Source organism: Gossypium raimondii, chromosome 13 (genome assembly GCF_025698545.1).
Source record: "Gossypium raimondii isolate GPD5lz chromosome 13, ASM2569854v1, whole genome shotgun sequence".
NCBI classification, from domain to species: domain Eukaryota; kingdom Viridiplantae; phylum Streptophyta; class Magnoliopsida; order Malvales; family Malvaceae; genus Gossypium; species Gossypium raimondii.
In genome coordinates, this window is record NC_068577.1 from 39,711,813 (window position 1) to 39,726,808 (window position 14,996).

At 32.3% G+C, this 14,996-nt stretch overlaps 1 protein-coding gene across 2 annotated transcripts; it reads left to right on the plus strand.

Moving 5' to 3' along the window:
* Positions 1-406: 406 nt before the first annotated feature.
* LOC105782635 (pre-mRNA-splicing factor ATP-dependent RNA helicase DEAH7) lies at positions 407-8,433 on the plus strand. Of its 2 annotated transcripts, XM_012607499.2 has the most exons (15): positions 407-721; positions 1,243-1,464; positions 2,278-2,357; positions 2,475-2,697; positions 3,008-3,181; positions 3,309-3,451; positions 3,685-3,779; positions 3,995-4,103; positions 4,708-4,885; positions 4,969-5,198; positions 5,287-5,463; positions 5,732-5,980; positions 6,246-6,307; positions 6,409-6,561; positions 6,651-8,433. In XM_012607499.2, the coding sequence occupies exons 1-15, from the start codon at positions 718-720 to the stop codon at positions 8,248-8,250; spliced, it is 3,699 nt and encodes a 1,232-aa protein (XP_012462953.1). In that variant the 5' UTR covers positions 407-717; the 3' UTR covers positions 8,251-8,433. The 2 variants fall into 2 exon arrangements, with proteins under 2 accessions (XP_012462953.1, XP_012462954.1); XM_012607500.2 differs by lacking the exon at positions 407-721 and having other exon boundaries at positions 1,448-1,464; positions 2,482-2,697.
* The last annotated feature ends 6,563 nt before the right edge of the window (positions 8,434-14,996 follow it).

A 14,996-nucleotide genomic window follows, 5' to 3' on the forward strand; every position in this document is an offset into this window, starting at 1 on the left:
CTAACCCTATTTTGGGCTAGGTGGGTTGCATGGGTGGTGAACATTTCTAATTATCATTTAAAGAGTAGATAACATATATTTTTCTAAATTTTGAAAAGTTTTATATTCTTCATGATGTAAAATTTAAAATGAATTTTAAAAGATTTTAAATTTTTTTAAAACTTTAAAAAAATTTTAAACTTTTATTTTGTAATATTTATGTACTTTTAAAGAATAAGGACCAAATTAATAAAAATTATAAACATTGAAGACTACTAAATTATTTTACCATTTTTTAATTGCTACAATGATAAACCGTAAAATTAGATGAAGAAATAAAGATTTTTAAATTAAAAAAATAAAAAATTTAATATCTCAAAATTAAAATGTAGAGACTTCCTTTTAAATTTCAAAATAGTATAGGCACCTCTCACATATTCACTACACCGTAAGTTCTTTCTTTCAATTGTTTGGAAAGTCTTTTCCCTTCCTTTTATCATCATCTTCCTCCTACCATCGTACATCTCTCTCTCGTCTCCGCAAATCAATTTTTTTTTCTTTTTCTTCTCTTCTCATCTCAGTTCTCCCACACCGCCGTGTCCGCTGTTTTTTTCTGGATCTGACCCGTATCCCGTGTCGGAATCCCTGTCGGATCGTGTCGGGTACTGCATCCCAAATTGCTGAGTTCGGGAAACGAAGGATATATCATTCATCTCAACCTTATTGTATAAATTAACTATGAGTAAGTTTGCTAGTAGTCTTGCCTCTTCACTTTCAAAATCTTGTTCATGTACAAGTATCAATTTAGGGTTTGGAGGTGAAATTTTTAGATGACCTGATTCTTTTGGTTTTCTTCTACTTAGCTATGTTTTCTGTGACTTTGGATAGCAATTTGTCTTTTAAGTAGTGTTTTTTGTGCTCTTATTCAGCTTTCATAGTAATAATTGCTCCTCCGTGTACGGTCTGTTCTGATGGTTTTGTTCTTGAGAGTACTTTCACCGCTTTGTTTTCTCTGATATCTTACCATGACCCATGATTTTATTCAATTCTCTCTTTGTCTAGAAAAAGAGAAAAAAAAAAAATAGCATATTAGTTCTATTGCCTAAATTTGCTTGGCACTTTTACATTTTTAATTATCTGTAACACCTTACTGTTTTCTTCTTCCTATGGATACCATTACAGCTTGCAGTTGAATGTTTCTTTTTGGTATTTCTGCCTCCAATTCGCCTTCTGTTTGTTGATTGAATTTTTTTAAGTTATTAGGTTTGGACGTTGGTGCTAGAGAGAAGCAAGGAAATCCTAAAGTTGATGATGGATTCAAGGTTCCAAAAGAAAAAATCACCTGCATTGCGGCATCTGTTGATGTGGATGAGGGGTTTGAATCTTCTGGAGTTGAAGAAACTAGGAGTACTGTTACAAATGGCAGCCGAAGCCACACTAACAGACGCTATCGTGATAAGACAGCTAGCATAACAACTAATTCTGGTAGGCTTTTTATTTTTATTTTGTCTTTAATAAGCTTAGTAATGGTTTTTAATTAAGAAACCGTTTTTTCTTTTTTAAATGTAAAACTTTTATAGTAAGTAGCAACATAACTAAATCATCATATGCTGATAACGAGAAGATTTATTGTTCCTATTCCCTTGGCTCCAAATTTTTTGGTTCAAAACTTGATGTTTAAGTGCATGCTTGAGTATTTGGCAATCAATCCTGTGAAATAGTTTATTAAGGTTGCATAGAAGCATATAGGCCAGGCATAATCTGTTCTTACAATTTATGATTGTTTTTCGGTCTCTCCTCTCCACAAACTGTCTAATGTATTTGGCAGAATGAGATGATGTTATTTATGCCTATACATGCATTTCTCTCTGTGGATGGGTAACCTATATCTTTGATTTGAGGCATAGTATGATGACAGCATAACTTATTGCGGAAGTTATACAACCAAGTCGTTTGCATGCTGATGACCAGTTTTGACATTTAAGATTTAAGAATTGAGATGGATTTTCAACTCACCCTTTCTTAACCTTGTGTTTAGTGTTCGTCATTTGCCTTTAGTGTGGAAGAAAAGGTTGGGGTCTGGCGGAAATTTTTTGTTTGTTTATTTTTGGTGGGGGCAGGGGTCAAACATGGTGATTCTGATAGTATACACCTTTTTCACTAGTAATCCTTGTTTTAACAAGCCCTGATGCCCCTTGTATCTGGAGGAAATTTTTTTCCTTTTCTTTTTTATGCTCTTTCTGTGTTTATGTTTTCTTTCTATTATTCAATTAAATTTCTTTTGTTGCTATATTGCAGAAAGTGGAGTTACTCTAGACAGAGGAGGAAGTGATGATACATTTGGTACTCCTCGCTCAAGAGAACATAGGAGTTCGGATGTAAGTGTATAACTTGCTGTCAATATCATTCTGGTATTCCTTTTTTTTTATATAGCTATATATTATTCTGCAAACATATCAAACATTGTATGCATCTGATTATTCTTTCAATTGAAGGTTCCAGCTTCACCTAGTCGGAGTTCCCGCACTGTCTCTTCTAGGAGTTTAAGGTATGAGAGAGAAGATCATGGTGTGGAGAGAAGACTTTCCAGTGATGATTCTAGAAATGAGCACAGGAATGCAAGAAAAAGACACTATTATGATGATAGAAGGGACACCCATGGCCGATATGGTGAAGATTATAGAAGAAGCCGAAATAGATATGAAAGTAGGACACCTGGTATGTGATACTTCAAACTGAATGGATGAATGTTTGGGTACTGTATCTCTGGACTAATATCATTTGCATTTGGATTGTCAAGCAAAAAAATTAAGTTTGTGCATGTTTCTGAGGCTGGATGGTATGGAGATGATGGATTAATGTATTCAAACTTGATTACTTGGAACTAAGACATTTAGGTTTGAGGAAGTCCTTGATAGCATATGAATTCGACATACTTCTTAGAGTTTGTGCTCTTTTAGATTCATGCTATCTTTTTGGCGTCTTTGCTAATGGGCAAGATGGTAATTAATATCTTAATCCTTTGTAGGCAGATCTGATTGGGATGATGGGAGATGGGAATGGCAAGATACCCCAAACCGGGATAGTTACTCTGGTAGTAGCAGGCGCCATCAACCTTCTCCAGCTCCAATGTTTCTTGGGGCTTCACCTGATGCTAGATTAGTTTCTCCATGGATGGGAGACCGAACTCCTCGTTCAACTGGTATGTTATTCAGTATATAAAGCATTTCTTATTGTGGATTGTATTGATTGTTCTCGTCTTCTTTTATTTCAATATTTTGAATTAAGAGACCAAACATATTTTATCCTCATGCTGAAATTTGGTACAGTTAGTGCTTCTCCTTGGGACTATGCGTCTCCTTCTCCAGTTCCAATACGAGCCTCTGGGGCATCTGTAAAATCTTCAAGCTCTAGATATGGTCGGACATCACATCAGCTTAGCTTTTCAAGTGAAAGTTCTCAGTCATTTGAGGTAGCATAAAGTGTTTTCCTATTTCCTTTTCTTTTCCTCTCTATTCCCCGCTGTTAAATATATCTCTTTAAGTGATATTTCTGGATAGGACTGAACAATTAGTTAATACTGGGTAGTGGTAGTGATCTTTTCAGAGTTGTTATTGGAATAGTCACTTTTCCCCTCTTGATGGTAATCCTTTTATGTTTGCCAATGTTAATATTTGGTCATAATTTGTTATGTTTATTCTATAGGATGAAGCGGATAAGAACAGTTTGGCAGAAGAACACAATTATGAGATTACAGAAAGTATGCGCTTGGAGATGGAGTATAATTCAGACCGTGCATGGTAAATTAATTCATCCTAGGTTGAACATCCTAATATCCCTTTCTTCATAGGGTATTAAAATTTATTGTACTGTAAAATGAAAATGAGAATATTATTAGTAATTCTGTCGGTGGCTTTTGACCGGTCATTGTTGGTAATTCTGTCATCCATTCTGGGCTTTATGAGGTCTGATGAAAAGTTGTCTCAACTTTCCTTGCTGGCATATCCTTTTGCAGGTATGATAGAGAAGAAGGAAACACCATGTTTGATGCCGATAGTTCGTCACTTTTTCTTGGGGATGAAGCTTCATTCCAAAAGAAAGAAGCAGAGTTGGCCAAAAGATTGGTATTGCTTTCTGGTTGTATTATCAAATAGTTTTTATGTCCAGTATATGTGTCATGTTTCATGTTGTGTCGTCTATGGTAAAATGCTGGATGCCTGATCTTACAGCTGCTGTTTGTATGTAAACATGATTTAGCTATTACAATGAAATAAATAAAGACCTTAATGACTATATTTGAAGATACTGATTAAAAATTGTTATGATCTTAGGTTTCCTAATGTCTTACAACTTTGAGTTCTGAATAATAGCTAAATGTTAGTGTGATAAGAGAGAAGTGATGACATTGATTTCTGGTCTTAACATAAGTGATAGGCATAAAACAGTCTTCCAAAGATGGTATTCTTTCCACATTTTTTTAAATTAATTCTCAAGCCACTGTGATTAGGGTCAAATGTTTTGCCGAGATTTAAACTGGAATGGCTGTTTATTATTTTATTGCCCTCCATATTTTGACATTAAAATAAATAGAATGAGAAACTTCTATCTTCTTTTATTTTCCTGGCTTAAGTTGTCTTAGTTTGAACATGTTTCCCCTTCCCTTTCTTAAATTTGTTGTTATTTGCTGAATAAAATGGTTTCTAAACACTTGTGTCATCTCCTAAACAGGTTCGACGAGATGGCACTAAGATGTCACTTGCTCAGAGCAAAAAGTTGTCTCAGCTTACTGCTGATAATGCTCAGTGGGAAGACCGACAGCTTTTAAGATCTGGAGCTGTTAGAGGTACTGAGGTGCAAACCGAGTTTGATGATGAGGATGAACGCAAGGTGATTCTTCTAGTACATGGTAAGTGAATATTATAATCTTTCTGTTGATATATGAAATATTATTTCTTCTGGCTAAATGTTCTTTATATTTTGTTGTCACAGATACAAAACCTCCATTCTTGGATGGCAGAATTGTGTTCACAAAACAAGCAGAGCCAGTTATGCCTATAAAAGATCCGACATCAGATATGGCCATAATTTCACGAAAAGGATCTAATTTGGTTAAGGAAATTCATGAGAAGCAAAGCATGAGTAAGTCTCGCCAACGGTTTTGGGAGCTTGCAGGTTCTAAGCTTGGTGATATCCTTGGAGTTGAGAAAACAGCAGAACAGGTATCATTTATTAAATTAAGTTCTTTGATATTCTTTTACTGAAAACTATAATGTAGTTCATCAGTTAACTCTCTTCATTGGATTCTAGATTGATGCTGACACTGCCGAAGTAGGTGAACATGGTGAAATTGATTTCAAAGAAGATGCTAAATTTGCACAACATTTGAAGAAGGGGGAGGCTGTAAGTGAATTTGCAATGTCCAAAAGCATAGCTGAGCAGCGTCAATACTTGCCAATATATTCTGTGCGGGATGAGTTGCTGCAGGTTTGACATTTATCTATTAGTATATGTTGGTAGAAGATTGAACTAAGTAACTACTTTAGCTTGACACTTGCTCTTTGAGTTTGTTGCTGGTGGGTATTAGCCACTTTGGACATGCAAGGATAAATTGCAGCTGTCTGAAAGGAATCCAAACTTCCCCTTACAATTTTATAAATTTTCCCTTTTTCACTTTAAAGCTAAATTCTATCATGTTGACTATACTAAGTCTTTATTGACCATCTCATTCTTTTCTTCCTTGTATGTTTGGCAGGTGATTAGAGAAAATCAGGTAGTAGTTGTTGTGGGTGAAACTGGGTCTGGTAAAACAACTCAACTTACACAGTATCTTCATGAAGATGGGTACACTATAAATGGTGTAGTTGGTTGTACCCAGCCTAGGCGTGTGGCTGCCATGAGTGTAGCAAAAAGAGTTAGTGAAGAGATGGAGACAGAGCTCGGTGATAAAGTTGGCTATGCCATACGTTTTGAAGATGTGACTGGGCCAAACACCATAATTAAGGTGAGTCATTCAGTTTATATCAGAAAGTCAATGCCAAATTTTTATACACTTTAAGTATAATCTGCATTGCTTATATTCTTATCTTGGGATGAAGAATGCACCAAGCTTTGTCTTTTCAGTTCTAGCAGTTTGGCCATCTTCCCATTATCTTGGTCTAAAATTGATCTATTATTTTCTCTGCTTAATTGTTTGGAGCATTGTTCTTTTTTCTTTGTTGTGTTTGCTGTTGGTATGATGTGCTAATTTTTCTCCTTCAACTTTACAGTATATGACTGATGGTGTCCTCCTTCGTGAAACATTAAAAGATGCTGATCTTGACAAGTATCGGTAAGGAGAAACTATATTTTATTGTTTTTGTCTATCCCAATTGACAAATGAATTAGTGGTGAAACCTTTGTTATTTACATCCAATTTTTCAAATATTGCAGTGTCATCGTGATGGATGAGGCACATGAGAGATCACTAAACACTGATGTGCTATTTGGAATATTGAAAAAGGTGGTTGCTCAACGCCGTGATTTCAAGCTTATCGTGACATCTGCAACTCTCAATGCACAGAAATTTTCAAATTTCTTTGGAAGGTAAGTGTCTTGTTTTAATATCAATTTATGCTGGCATCTTCTTCCTCTAATAAATTTAATATAAATAATTATGTCCTAAAATTTTGCAGTGTACCGATTTTCCACATTCCTGGTAGAACATTTCCGGTCAATATTCTCTATAGTAAGACTCCTTGTGAGGATTACGTTGAAGCTGCAGTGAAACAGGCCATGACTATTCATATCACCAGCTCTCCAGGTGACATCCTCATCTTCATGACTGGCCAAGATGAGATTGAGGCTGCTTGTTATGCCCTTGCAGAACGAATAGAACAACTCATCTCCTCCACCAGGAAAGGTGTTCCTAAACTACTCATACTTCCAATATACTCCCAGTTGCCTGCTGATTTGCAGGCAAAGATATTCCAGAAGGCTGAAGATGGAGCTCGCAAATGCATTGTTGCCACTAACATAGCCGAGACATCCTTGACTGTAGATGGAATTTTTTACGTTATTGATACTGGTTTTGGTAAAATGAAAGTCTATAACCCTAAGATGGGTATGGATGCTCTTCAAGTTTTCCCTGTTAGTCGTGCTGCTGCTGACCAGCGCGCAGGTCGTGCTGGTAGAACTGGGCCAGGCACATGTTATAGGTTGTATACAGAGAGTGCATACTTAAATGAGATGCTGCCAGCTCCTGTGCCCGAGATACAAAGGACCAACCTTGGCAATGTGGTGTTGCTGCTCAAGTCTCTTAAAATAGAGAACTTGCTAGATTTTGATTTCATGGATCCACCACCACAGGAAAATATCCTTAATTCTATGTACCAGCTATGGGTCCTGGGTGCGCTTAATAATGTTGGGGGCTTGACTGACATTGGATGGAAAATGGTGGAGTTCCCATTGGATCCGCCGCTTGCCAAGATGCTTTTGATGGGTGAACAGCTAGAATGCTTAGATGAGGTTTTGACCATTGTTTCAATGCTTTCAGTCCCATCTGTATTTTTTCGACCCAAGGATAGGGCAGAGGAGAGTGATGCAGCAAGGGAAAAATTTTTTGTACCAGAATCTGATCACCTAACTTTGCTTAATGTTTACCGGCAATGGAAAGCTAATCAGTATCGAGGAGACTGGTGTAATGACCACTTTTTGCATGTAAAAGGGTTGAAGAAAGCCAGAGAGGTGAGGTCTCAGCTATTAGATATTCTGAAGACGTTGAAAATCCCACTAACGTCCTGTGGATTTGATTGGGACATAGTGAGGAAAGCCATTTGTTCTGCATATTTTCACAATGCAGCAAGATTAAAGGGCGTTGGAGAGTATGTTAATTGCAGGAATGGAATGCCATGCCATTTGCACCCCAGCAGTGCTCTTTATGGGTTGGGTTATACTCCTGAGTATGTAGTTTATCATGAATTGATTTTGACAACAAAGGAGTACATGCAGTGCGTGACGGCAGTGGAGCCACAGTGGCTGGCAGAACTAGGTCCCATGTTCTTTTCAGTGAAAGAGTCGGATACGACATTGTTGGAGCATAAGAGGAAACAAAAGGAGGAGAAAACGGCCATGGAGGAGGAAATGGAAAATCTAAGGAAGATGCAAGCGGAGGCAGAGGAAGAAAGCAAGGAGAAGGAGAGGCAGAAGAGAGCAAAGCAGCAGCAACAAGTTTCAATGCCTGGTTTGCGAAAGGGTTCTTCTACTTATCTAAGACCCAAGAAGTTCGGTTTGTAAATGCGAAATTATCACTAGTTGAGACACCAACAAAACTCTCTGGTTATTCTTGTTACCCAAAACCTGGAGATGTTTGTATTTTTATACACGACGTGGCAAAAATTAAATTACAATAGTTATTGCTGTGTCTTATGGACGCTTGTATCATTGTCTTCTTTTTGTTATCAGAGGAAATGTTCGTCATGGGTGATCCTTGTTATGCGTGTGTATTCGGAGTGACCATCTTTAGGCTTCCATTGTTGATTGTATGCTGATATAGCAGATAGAATGCAGAATGACGAAAATAATTTATTCACCTTTAGGTTGCTAAAAGAGTTCAATTGTTTTCAATGTATGTACACTTGAAAGAATTTGAAGTTTTAATTATGTTAGTGAAGCCAAGACATCATGAAAAGCATATGAAAAACTTTTTACATCAAGGATTTCAAATGGTTAAAAGTATTAGAGAATTTCAGAAAGGGTTTTGAGTTGCTTGTTCTATCTAAAGTCGTGACAAATTTCCTGAAAATCTAGCTTCAATACCATGTGTAACTGTGTAAGCAATTAAAAGCAATTAAAAATGGTTAAGTTCTGCACATCATCTCTGTGCTTTACGTTACTATTATTTGATCAAAACCAGTCTTTTCATTTTTCAAATTAGTTTGGGAAAAATAATGGGTAAATCACACTACCGGCCTTAAACAATGTTTAAAATTATGCTTTACTCACTCAACTTTCAAAGATTACATTATAGTCACCAATATTTTCGAGTGATTATATTTTGATTACTTGTCCGTTAATTTCTAGCAAGGGAATAACATGAAAATTAATTTTAAGGATTAATAATTAATTTGGCCTAAAACTATAACTAAAATATCATTTTGATATTTTTAAAATTTTTTCTTCACAATAACTCAACAAATTTTTTTTAACATATAAAACTATAACTATTCATTAAAAATTTTAAAAAATATTGAAATTTCTAAAAATATTATAAAAATTATAAACAGTTCCAAAATAAATAAATAAAAAACCATGTACCTTCTCTTCTCCCCATTGCAAATCCGTCATCTACTTTCTTCTTCCTCTCATCGTTGCCTCATCGACGTTGGCGATCTTCATTTGACCATCGATGGCAACAATTTTAACCCTTTGAATTTTTAGAATTTTTTTTACATTTTTTTTGTAAAATTTAATTATTTTATAATTTATATATTTTTATAACATTGGTATTTCTATACGAAGTAAAGAAATCATATAGAAAATCAGAAACGCATTAGTGGAAAACCCATCAAACTGAACAAAGTAAACGAGAAAAATATTCACCCAATGGAATTCTCAAATTTGGATATATTCTTAACAATTTAGAAATTAGAATCTCAAATCAGAAACTTGCAGTGCCCAATCAACCAGGTCCTACTTAAAGCATCGAAGCTTTCAATAGGTTAAGATTGAAACTCTCCGGAAACCATTGTTTTCTTTTTCTTTTATATACATGGGGTGAAAATAATTATTTATTAAATGTATAAGAAATTGATATAAATAATATAGATGCCTTTAGTTGAGATGGTAATATTGTGAGAGTAGAGTTTATGATGTTTTGGTTTCAACTTTTCTAAATTTTTATAAAATATTAAAAAAATAAAATATACCTCAAAATAATGTTTATCTCTTTGTAAAAATAAGGAGTTTTAGTAAATTCATAATTGAGTCGAAAATCCAGCTCAGTTAAAACTTTAAATATAGTATAAATATGCATGGTAATGCTTTTGATTTCTAGAAAAGAAAAACAAAATGTATACTTTTAAAGGAATAATGTCACATTTGGTACTTGCACTTTAATAAAATGTCTAATATGATATCTATACTTTGAAAATGTCTAATGTGATACTTGAACTATTAATTTGTGTATTTATTTGGTACATGTACTCTAAAAATATCAAATGTGACACCTTAACCCACATATTAAAATTGGACCAAACTAGTTGGTTGGACAATGAACCGGTTTGAGGATAGAGGTTGAATCGATTGATCCATAAAAGCTTTGATCAAAACCATAAAACCTAAAATGCTTACACTTGTAAACCCTCTAAACATGTGTTCTCCTCTTGAGAGTGCAATGTACCTTACCACCATTACACTCAATCACTTGTTGGTAATACTTTATATATTTTTTTACGTAGAAATTTTTAATTGGTTATTTGAAAAAAATAGAATTATCAGTTTGGCTAATGATTAAACTAATAGAGGTATCAAGTTGGGAAAAAAGTAGTTCAAGGATTATTTATGACAAAAAAATGTTTAGGTATCAAAATGAGAAAAAAAAAGGGCATCATTTAGGTACTAATTTGTGAGTTAAGCCTTTTTAAAAATAGATTTGATGGTTTAACTAACAAAATATCAACTTAAAGAAAAAAGTTAAGTATAATTTATGATAAAAATAAATAATAGAATAAAATAATACGATTTAAGTACTAACTTATGAGTTAAACTTTTTATTTTTGGTAATTATCAATTCTACTATACTTGCTACATCGCCAACATACTCTACATTGAATACACTAAAAACCACACGTAATTTTTAACAATGGTAACAGAATTTGTTATACTAAAATAAAACCACTCAAAAAGTAAACAAACTAAATTTGATCGAATAATAGTTGATGGATTAAATTGATAGAAATTGTATAGTACAGGGATGATTTACAGAATTTAACCTTTAAAGATTTATTATACAAAACTATTTATAAGGGATAACTAGCATTTTAAATATGGAACTTATCCATTATATATATATACAAACACATTATATGTAATATATAAAATATAACAAGATATATAGATTATATATGTGGCACTCTCTTATTTTTCATTTAATTTTTATTTTATCTAATATTTTCATTAAATATGAATTTAAATTATTTATTAATATTTTTATTATATCCTGTCCATTCTCATCCATTTTTTTGCAACATCCTATACCCAACCCGATTGTTGAGTCCGAGCTATATTGTGCTACATTCATTTTCGGAGCAACTACAATTAAAATAAATATAATCTCGTATCATTAAACATGCAAATATGAATACTGTAAGCATATAACATGAAAGGTAAACATTCACGAGTCTTATACAAGCTTACGGAAGCTTTAATGTTAACCCAAGATCAAATCAGAACTAAATTGTAAAAGTTCCAAAATTACAGGACTGACATTGCGACGTGAGGGAATTCCTTGTCGTGACATGACAAACTGTTCGATTTTGTCGAGACAACAAGATTCCTCATCTCCTCGTGGCATGAAGCCTTGATCTCGTTGACACGACATATGTGTGATGTCGTGATGTCACATACTATTTTTGCAATTTCAGTCACAAAACTTACAATTTTAAATCATACCAAAACATTCTACTCCATTTTAACCAAATACACGGTACCTATAGGTTCAACATTGAGTCATAACACTTTATACATATAAACATCATGTTCTAATCATATTGCCATTTCATGTATCATACCTTAATCAAGTTATAGCAAATCTAAGTTGCACACACACATATATATACATACCTAACAAACATATAAGATCTTTAAAACACCACATTCAACATGATTCAGCCTATTAGGTACATGCCAACTAATAGTATAAATAAATAAATAAATAACGAACAAGCATAGTTGAGTTTGGGATCGTTGATTGGATGTTAAAATTGATGCTCGGGATCTCGAATTGAACCTAAACTGGGCACAAAAAGCAACCATACACTGAGCAAAACGCTCAATGGTAAATCTATGACTCAAAATAATATAATTAAGTTTATGCAAATGCACACATTTAATTAGTATTCAATCTCATGTCATTTATGCCAAACACTTTCAACTCCAAATATTCATGCTTATGATAATCTTAATTGCCTACTCAGTTGCACATACATGTTAATTTCTTTCATAATAGAACCTAAACAAATTCATTTGCAACTTTATTTCATCATATAGGTAATCTAAACTTACCATTCATATCATAAGCATCAATTCATCATTTGATATACATTACACATTCATATATGTCCAATTCCACGTTATTATTTCAACAATTTTTGAATCTATAAGTTCAATCGTGTTCAAGTAGCCCTTAGGCTCATTTTCAATTCAATGTATGTGGTATCCTAATTCACATTTCTGTTACATTTCGTATCATTACTATTTGACCAGTTCATATATTTTTAACCTTATTAACTCGACACAAACTTAGAATGGATACATAGATTTGTCACCCTGGGTTGCCCGACAACGATGACACTATGCAAATATCTGTATTACCACCCCGAATTGCCCGACGACGATGGTTTTCTCAATAAGAATAGATTTCCATCCCGGATTGCCCCAAAACAATGACTTAAGTATATAATCTATCAAACCGGATTACCCGACAATGATGGTTTTCAATAAGTAACCTGGCCTTCCGAACAACTAATAGGGTACTCAACTTCCAATTCATTACATATAGTTCAATTTACATTTCATTAATCCTAATTCACTAGCATATCATAATTTCAAACCATATACAACATATTTCAATATAGTTTCATGCCAATTATCATATATCAAGTCAATCTTAAAATTTGTATTTTATTCAATTTAGGCATTGCCTCGAAAATCAAGCTCAAACACATCAACCGGGTCAAGTAATCATCAAAGGCTCACATCAAATTCCATATGATGCAAAATGACATATATATGCATAAAATTAAGTGTTGCTGAATCATGAAAATACAAACCGAAAATTTTGAGTTATTCACCAACGACTTTGGATTTTCCTTTCCCTCTTGACAAATTTAGGTTGATGTTAGCTACGGATTAACACGAAGCATATAACACTATCAATAATCATAGCTATGGATTAACACGAAGCTTATAACACTATCAATAATCAACCAATTCCCAATCAATTATCAATTTATACAAATTTTATAAGTCATTCAATTTAGTCCCTAAAACCAAGACTAACATAACTTTCAATTTAAAGCTTCAAAATGAATTCTGATTCCACTATTACTCATTAAGGACCTCTTATTTCTTATTCCTACTTCCAATTTTACATTTTATTTATTTTGGTATCTAACGTATGAAACTATAAATTAAACTTTACAATTTGGTCCTTTTTCACATCTAAGCTTAAAATCTATCAATTTAACACCTAAAACTTCAAGAACTCAACAATGGAACCTTTCTAAAATTTTAACAGTTTTACAAATTAATACACATGCTAACTAAATCAAGCAAACATGACATCAAATCTATAAAAAAAATACAAGAAAATAAATAAGGACTTACTTGAAATTTGAAGCTAAAAGCTTGAACCCCTAATAAAAATAGCGTCTCCTTCTTTTCTTTCTTTTGGTTGGGTTGGAAAGATGGGTTTTTCTCTTTCTCCCCCACCGAATTTCACTTGTATTTTAAATTACTTTGATTAATTATGCAATTAACCTTAGTTTAATTATAAAATACTTAATTTAATTAAACTAATAGTCACATGCTTATACCGTCCACTTTATAATGTTTATACATGGTTTAATTGCTATTTTGACTATTTAGTTAATTTTGATTTAAGTCCTAAAGTCATTTTTTAATTAAAAATCTATAGCGATTGGACTTTATAATTTAGTCTTTGAGCCTAATTAATCAAAATTTGGGCTAAATTAACTATCCAAGATTCAATTCACCTATATAATAACTCTGTAAATATTTTTATTTAATAATTACGGATTTAGTTTACAAAAACGGGGTCCCGAAATCGCCTTTTTTGACACCACTACAAGCCGGGTTGTTACATTTTTATATAATATTTATTAATTAAAATATATTATAAAATTGTATCTATAAATTCATATTTGAGATAAACTTAAAATATAACTAATTTTAATAAATATTTTAAATATTAAAAGAGTATAGAATATTAAATGAATTTAAATATAACCCATAAATTAAAATATATTAAAATATTGATAAAATTAAAAGTATTTAAATTTTATAAATGTCACAAATATTTAAAGTTTTGTGAAAAATATAAATATATATGTTAATTTAAATTTTATACAGGTCACAAATATATATATATATATATATATGATAAGTTAACAAAACAATTTATCTACTCAATATATATATTATATAAATTACATTATTTATCTATTCAATATATATGTTAAGTTCACAAAAAAAAATTGTGACCCATTAAATATTAAATGAATACTTAGAAATATTTAAATATAAATATGAGCCTTATAATATTTTATTTAAATTTTTACTTAAAAGTATAATATGAACCGTATAAATATTTAAATATTATTTTTGTAACTATATAGACTTAAAATATATTCAAATATAGGGTCATATTATATTTTAAGTTTATCAATATTTTAATTAAATTATTTTTAATATATTTTAAGTTTATATAGTAACCCGTATATTACATTCATATTTAATATATTAATAAACTTAAATATGACCTCCATATTTAAATATTCAATATATATTGATAGGGATTTTTATATCTACAATCCAAGTACATGTTATATTTGAATAGTAAAATTTCGAAGTTTGAGGTTAATCCTTTGGGAAGTTGATTAGAGCTTACAAGATTATAAGTATTATCCTAAAAAATATTTAACACTTAATTTTGGAATGGGTGTCGAAAATGAAAGTAGTAGCAAGAAGTACTAGAAATAAAAATAAAAATCAACGGAAAAATTTAACTAAAAATAATAGAA